Source organism: Gopherus evgoodei, chromosome 2 (assembly GCF_007399415.2).
Source record: "Gopherus evgoodei ecotype Sinaloan lineage chromosome 2, rGopEvg1_v1.p, whole genome shotgun sequence".
NCBI lineage: Eukaryota > Metazoa > Chordata > Testudines > Testudinidae > Gopherus > Gopherus evgoodei.
Window position 1 is genome coordinate 278,241,260 of NC_044323.1, and position 7,900 is coordinate 278,249,159.

Here is a 7,900-nt window from a genome sequence, read left to right on the forward strand (position 1 = left end):
AAACTGATTATAACAACTTAGCTTGTGCCTGTAAAGCCTTGGCTGAACACAAAAGTTGTATCACTTTAACTATACCATTATAAGTACATCCACACTAGGGGTTGTACTGGTTTGCCTATATTAGTAAAAAAAATTACATCCCTATTGATTGTAGCTCAAGCCTAACTTGGTTCAAACCCACCAACACTACCCCCTGTGGACAGTTAAATTGATTTAAGACACTCAAACTGATTTATCTTAAGGGCTGGTCCACCCTTAAAAATCTTACTGAAAAGCTCCTCTTCCAATACAGCAAAAACTAGACCAGAACAAGGCACCTTTATACCGATATAACTGCATTTCCACTAGCAGAATGTTACTGTTTCATTCTCCTGGTAGAGTTAAAGCAGAACAACTTTTTTAGTGTAGACAAGGTCTAAATTGAGTACAAAATGATTTAAACTAAGATGATTTAAGACACTCTTAACTGTTTAGAGATGCTCTTAAATCAGTTTATCATCTGCTCGCTGCAGGAACTGACTCTAGTTCCTCACATCATATTCTGAAGCCCTTTGCCAACTCTAAGGAGTCAAGGACAATGGAGATTCCACCACTTCCTTTGGCAGGCTAGTCCCTAATCTGTTAGATCCTGAGGCTTTCCTGACATTCAGCCTGTTTTCTTTTTCACTTTTCATCCTAGTTACATAAACCTCTTCTATCACCATAAATAATTATTTCCCCTTCTTGGGGTGAAATGCTGGTCCCATTGAAGTCCACATGGCAAAATGTCCATTGACTTCAATGGGGCTATGATGTCACCCTTGGTATTTATCTAATAGCGATAACTAGTTATGATTACAAAGATTTGCTACTTTTAAGGGTGGTTTAGCCAAGCTGCCCCTATCTAACTGTTTTAATCTTTCTCCATACATCAGTCCCATCTATTAATAGGCTATAGAAACATAAGTGTCTCTAACAGAATGTTGTCCAAAGTTTCTCTTGGGATATAGGTGGTTCTCTGAGGATAGGTATAGGATCATGTGTACACACAGGAATTTGTATGTTGGAGATGCATTAACTGAATGGATAGTAGGAGCTAGTTTTAAGGAGAAAAAAATAGTGGTGGTAGATACCTGAATGTGTGAAGACAAAACTACCATGGAAAAAAAGTATCAAACAGTAGGTAAAGATCAAAAGGCATCTGACTCAGAGTAGACCCCCATCCTGTTTTGAGAAGACTCCACTGGCCCGTCCCTCCCCACTATTGTGGTCTGGAGCTACAAAGAGACAGAGCAGTAATAAGAAGCCTCCGCTCTTATCATCAAATCTGCACCCAAATGCGTGATTCACACATTCTCCACAGCCTGCCTCTCCCTGTTTATAATTATCTCGCCTGGTAATCCTTTCTGCCAGTAGAGGGCGCAATTACTCCGCTACCAGTGCGAAGGGTGCAGGGAGCAAGCGTGAGAATCCTTTTTGCAGCCAAAGCCAGTAGTGGTGCAGTATGAGGCCCTGGCTAAGAATTTGCGTTTCCTGCAGCGAACCAGAGACCTCTGACTCTTTTTTTTTCCTGCAAGCTATAAGTGTTGCAGTTACACGTCACAATAAGTGCATTTTAACAGATAGGTATGACAGCACTTTTCCCCTTAATTGCTTCCCCGAGGTTTGTTTGTGAGTGCATGGGAGGTAAAGGAAAGTTTAAGACGCAGGGGAAGCAGCTTAATCTGAGCAGTAGGGGAAGGACCCAGCTCGTCTGACCCTTTGAAGCCAGCTGCATTTTAAAATGGTGCAAATCACTCTCAGGTATTTGGTTTGTCTCTCCCTGGTTGGCTGTAAAAGGATCTCAAGCCGGCAAGGTGAATACGTAAGAGACAAAACAGGAGAGAAAGAGCGTAACTAGGGGACAACTAGGTGAACCTGTGAAACAGGGAGGGGTAGTGTGAAATCAATGGCATGTTGGGAATCCCAGGTGTCTGGAATAACTGGGCAGTATCAGTAGCACAGAATAAAGGAGCCGAGAGCAGGCGGGGATTTTCACGTGGTAGAGAAAAGAAAGAGTTAACGGTTTTCCCTCCCTCCTTTTACCTGGGAGATGAACCTGGCGGAGCCGCCCGTCTGCTGGGATAAGGGCAGGCTGAGCCTGGCTCCCTTTCCTTCTTTGAAATCTCCATGGAGAAAGCTTTGCACCTGAGTCTATCATTTGGGCGGAGCCAGCTGGTTTATTAAGCTCCCACTATTTTTTTTCCTGGGGGTGGGGGGGAGAGAGAGTTTTAAATTAAAAAGGACACAGACTTTGGCGGGGACACCAGATTACAGCAGCAGCAGCTATTTGGGGAGTGAAACCAATTGTCTCTTGCCCCTCGGCTTGGGTTTGCTCCGTCTAGTAACCTCCCTCGGCATGAAGTGCTTGTCAATCTCCTTCTGCTTTTTAACCCTATGCCCACACTAGGAAATGCATGCGGGGGATAACGACCTGGGGAGACGTGCTAGAGATACCCGGGCAAAAAATGTGCTCTAAGCACATTTTAATATTTCCCCCGTTTACGTTTTCCTCTCTGCTTCCTTCGCTTTTGCACCAGCCCCTTTCCTAGCTGCCCCGCAAGGCTCCTTTCAGTGCACACCTGAGGAGTGACTCCGCCCAAACAGCTCCAGCCTTTGTTTAACAAAGCGGCGAAATGGCAATAGATGGTTCATGCCCCCGAGATGAAAGCTGGGGAGGCGTTAGGGCGAAGCCGGCTTGCAAAAGAAGAAGAAGAAAAAACATCGCTCCAGCCCCACGATCGCGGCGGTAAAGGTGGTCGCGCAGGGACCTGCGTTGCACGAGGATGGGTTGTATTTGCTGTTGCATGGGTGGAAAGGAGGCCAGGGCCATGTCCGCAATTGCAGCGATCAGGTTAATTCATCTCTGGTGCGCTTACTATGTTTACTTCCGTTTCTCTCGCTTCTAGTACAATGCAGCCTGTCCCCCTACTCCCTCTCCCCGCTAGTAATAGCAGCCGCCTCTTCCCCGCGCCTCACACACTGCGGCGGCCAACAAAATGGTCCTCGTCATGCACCAATCCCAGCCCTCGCGCACCAGCCCACTCCACCCGCTAGCCCGGAGCCCTGCTTTGGCGGGAAAGGCGGAGCCCTGTTATAAAAGCGGCGGTGCAGGGAGCCTGCCTGCTCTTTGCAGTGGCGAGAGGGAGGGCGACGGGCTCGCACGGTAGCAGGCGCTGCGCCGCCTCCTAGTCAAGCCCCCTCCCCTCTTACGCCGGCCGGCCGGCGCTTCACAGCCGAGCGAGCGAACTTCCGACTGCCTTGGACTTACAATTCCGTCTGCGAGGGGCTGGCGCGGAGAGTCGCCGGGAAAGGCGCTTCCCCCCTCCCGCCTGCTGCTTTTGTGGGATAATTATTGAGGGAACTGGGGGTTTCTTTTTCTCCTTCACTTTTTTTTTTTTTGCACCGTCTTTAATCCGCCCCCCGCTGCATATCCCAGCCGGTGCATCGGAGGAACCGGTGAGTTTGCAAAGACGCGTTCGCACCTTTTGTTGGTAGGGCTCTCCCCGGAGGGAGGGGGGCTGCCCTGGGTTTGCACCCTGTGGGGTGCTAGGCTGGGTGGCCCCTTGGGAAAGCGCTGAGCTGGGGGGGTGGCTTAGCTGGGAAGTGTGGACAGACGCGGTGACACAAGGTGTGTAGTAGCAGCAGCAGCCGCCCAGAGCTGCAGCACGGGCAGCCTGTGTGTAAGGCGCGCTCTGCCTCATTCATTGCACTGGGGTCTTTAAATCGGGCTCGTCCCCTGCAGCCGCGGGAGGGGGGGGGGCCCTGGAGTCTGAGTTTGTAACCAGCCAGTGTCCCGGTTGGGTGCTGGGCACACGGGCAGCAGAGTTTGGTTTCCCCCTGCTCCTTTGCAGTCCAGGGGGAGCGAGGCTTGGGCCAGCTGGGTAGGTAGGGAGCTGCCTCTCCTGGAAGTGGCTGGAAGGATTCGCTCCGCTTTTCCCCAGTTGCTGGCTCCGGCTCCTGACCTGCCGGGGAAGTGGGGCTGGGGCTGGGCAGAGAGGGCCCGGGCCGGGCGCTGGCTCATTTACACCGCTCTCCAGCTGGGCTGGACAGGCGCTGGGGGGACCAGGAGCCGGCTCCCGAGGAAGGGACGGAGCCGAGCCGGCCAAGATCTGGGGCCGGGGTGGGGGGGAGGCGAAGGGGCGGAGAGGAGCGGAGCGAGAGTGAACTGGAGGCGGGCGGCGGCGGCGCAGGGGAGAGAATGCCGGGGAGCCCCTACAGCTGGCGGGGGGGCGCAGCGGTCGCCGCCCTCTCTTCTCTTAAGGTGGTTCCGGCTCTAAAGAGGCGCCGCAGCGCCCGCTGTCCAGCCCGGCGCACTGCGGGTGCGAGCGGATGGGTCTCCTGCTCCCCGTTTTGCACCGGAGCGAACTGCGGGCTGGTAGTGTGCCCCGTACGTCCTCTATTGATGGGGGGGTCGGTGGCTTCAGCCCACTCCTGCGCCGTATTGGGGGGTAGGTGACCCCCTTCTCCAGCGGGGTGTCTCCCCTGTGTTTGCCTCGTTTAGTGGGGGTGTTCCGGGGGGGCTGCACCCCGTGTTGCACGGCGGGGGGGGGCTGCACTCCGTTGTTACCCCGCGACGCCCTGACCCATGTCCCCCTCCCTTGGCCCTCAGGCACCAGCCGCCGCGATGCCGCTGACCTCGACCCTCCCCAGCAAGAACTACGATTACGACTACGACTCGGTGCAGCCCTACTTCTACTTCGAGGAGGAGGAGGAGAACTTCTACCTGGCGGCGCAGCAGCGGGGCAGCGAGCTCCAGCCGCCCGCCCCCTCCGAAGACATCTGGAAGAAGTTCGAGCTGCTGCCCACGCCGCCCCTCTCGCCCAGCCGCCGCTCCAGCCTGGCCGCCGCCTACTTCCCTTCCAACGCCGACCAGCTGGAGATGGTGACCGAGCTCCTGGGGGGGAGACATGGTGAACCAGAGCTTCATCTGCGACCCGGACGACGAATCCTTCGTGAAATCCATCATCATCCAGGACTGCATGTGGAGCGGCTTCTCCGCCGCCGCCAAGCTGGAGAAGGTGGTGTCCGAGAAGCTGGCCTCCTACCAGGCGGCCCGCAGGGAGGGGGGCTCCGGCTCCCGGCTCTGCCCGCCACCGCCGCCCTCGCAGCCGCCCAGCCTAGCCCCCTCCCCCGCCTCCGCCAGTACCTACCTGCACGACCTGGGCGCCGCCGCCTCCGACTGCATAGACCCCTCGGTGGTCTTCCCCTACCCGCTCAGTGAGAGATCCTCCAAGCCCGGCTCCCCCAGCTCCAGCCCGGCTTCCCTGCTGGGCGATGACACCCCGCCCACCACCAGCAGCGACTCGGGTGAGTATCAACCCACCCCTCTTCTCTCAGCAGGCTGCCCCAGCGCCTAGCCAGACAGGGGGGCTTCCCTGGGGAGATCGGCAGGGGCACAGCCCGGCTGCTCCTCGCCTCTGGGGGAGTCACACGTGCAGGTAATTGGCCCTGCCAGGGACTTCCCCTGGGGCCCTTTATGGCTCCAGCTTCCCGTTCCGATAACTTATCAAACAGCGTTTGCCGGCCCCGCGGTAAGCGCTGAGCAAGAGCTGCTCCCTCTGTGCGTTTTGGGGCGCACGCTTGTCCCCTGAATGTACCCGTTGTATGCCACTTTAAAAGTTAAGCGCGCCACATGTACTAGATAACAGTTCTGCTGGGTTGCCTTGTAATTTGCTCAGGGTGAAGACTTGGAAGGTTTAAAACACGAAGGGCCTGGACAGGACACACAGTTGGTTTCCTGCTGAAACTGGTGTGCGTAACTCCTCCCACCCGAAGGACTTCAGTCCCCCTATTGCATGTGCTTTTTTAAATGCCACGTTAGCAAGGCACGCTGAGAGGCTCTGCGCGAATTAAATTTCCTGGGAAACCAGCCCATTGGGGAGGGGGGAGGAAGGTGTTAACTTTCATAACAGGCTCTGAGTCATTCCCCAAAGCTAGAATCTTATCCAATTGAATCTGCCCTCCAGTGACATTCATGGGATGGGATGGGAGGTGCTAGTGAAAGTAGCTGAAGAAGTAAATGGGTCTGGGAAAGTGCTTTTTTTTTAAGGCATGCTTGTATATCTTTCAAACAAAGTTTGAGAGACAAACCCATGTATAGTCAGGGATTGAGTTTGTCTGCCCACAAGTTTATAGTGGTGGTTTTTTTCCCCTTGGATTACCCATGAATAATGGGGAGCTTCTGACGGTGCCCTTAAAAATGTGTTAAGTAACCTTTGCTTTGGGGTGTTGCCAAAGACTCACTAAATATTTACAGTTGGCTTCCATGATTTGGGGGATTAATTTTGCCGGGGTGGCGTGGGGTGGGGTTATGCTGTAACATCTGCTGTCAGCATTCAACTTCTGCTGTCTGTTCAGAATTACGTAACTTGCTATCTGGGAGGCAGGGTTTCGCATTCTGGGATGCAGAGTTAAGAATTACAAAAGAGGAGTCTGTTCTTTTTAACAGTACTTCTGTTGAATGTTGGATTTCTCAAAGAAATCATTTTTCAGGGAAGTGCAGGTTTTAGAAGCAGATTACAAAATTTGTTTTTTAAATGGCACCTTGTTCTCCATTATATAGCAAGGAACACGTACAAACTGTTTGTTTTTTAAATGTCCCTACAAGTTGACTTACAACAGGGGTATCTTTTTCTTCCAGAAGAAGAACCAGAGGAAGATGAAAGAAGAATTGATGTGTGACAACAAGTGAATCCGAATCAATCACACAACCAACAGAAGAACACAGTAAGCCACATCACAGCCCACTAGTTCTTAAGCGGTGTCATGTCCCCATCCATCAGCACAATTATGCTGCTCCTCCCTCCACCAAACTTGAGTATCCTTCAGCAAAAAGGATAAAGTTGGACAATGGCAGAGTTCTCAAACAATCATCATAATAACCGAAAGTGCTCAAGTCCCCGCACATCAGACACAGAGAAAATGACAAGAGGCGAACACACAACGTCTTGGAGCGCCAAAGGAGAAATGAGCTGAAGTTGAGTTTCTTTGCTTTGCGTGACCAAATACCTGAGGTAGCCAACAATGAAAAGGCACCCAAAGTTGTCATCCTTAAAAAAGCCACAGAATATGTTCTTTCTATTCAACAGATGACACAGACTGATTACAGAGAAGAACAGTTGAGGAAGCGGCGAGAACAGTTGAAACACAAACTTGAGCAGCTAAGGAACTCTTGTGCATAGATTAGAATAATCTAAGCCAGACTGAAATAAAATTATTAATATTTCTAATCTTACTCATGAACTATGACAGTTCGTAAAGTATGGAACCATTGCAGTTGCATGCTGTGCAAAATAACTCAAGACTACACACCTTGGCTGGATCTTGGAAAGGTTTAGCCATAACCTCAAAGCTGCCTCATAATTAATAATTGGGCATAAGGACAAATGGGACTTTTCTTCATGCTTGAGGAGGAACTTTTCAATTTTTGTTCTTTGAAAATTTGTATTTAATGTCCTTTTTCTTAAGACAATTCCAACACCTTGTCCTCCATATGGCTGTACTATTTACATACCTTATTGCTATGTACATACTTTTAATAAAATCTTTATAGAAAAATGTGCAACATTAATACTCGGCAAGTTGTAGCAACTGGGTTTATATTTTTGTCTTCGAACTTCTGTGCCCGAACATTTCACCATTTTGTGGGTTTTATTTAAAGTACATTCTTTTTAAAAAATTGATTTTTATTTTGTTTTTAGATAAATAAATATTTTGCCTCAAATATAATTAGTTAAACCATGTGTAAAGACTTTGCTGCTTCTTCCTGTATTGTCACCTATAGCTCACAGATTTTATATACTGAAGGGTATATTAAGATTGTAAAATTTGAATTATTTTTGTCTTAAATAAAATACAGGGGGGGAAGTTGCCAGATTAA

General features: G+C 50.8%; 1 protein-coding gene across 1 annotated transcript; it reads left to right on the forward strand.

Annotated features, from left to right (window-relative positions):
- Positions 1-3,162: 3,162 nt before the first annotated feature.
- MYC (MYC proto-oncogene, bHLH transcription factor) lies at positions 3,163-7,688 on the forward strand. Its single transcript, XM_030553824.1, is given in 7 exon segments — positions 3,163-3,477; positions 4,631-4,918; positions 4,920-5,328; positions 6,662-6,697; positions 6,700-6,896; positions 6,898-6,934; positions 6,937-7,688. Coding segments are annotated over 6 exon segments (1,218 nt in total). The 5' UTR covers positions 3,163-3,477; positions 4,631-4,645; the 3' UTR covers positions 7,203-7,688.
- The last annotated feature ends 212 nt before the right edge of the window (positions 7,689-7,900 follow it).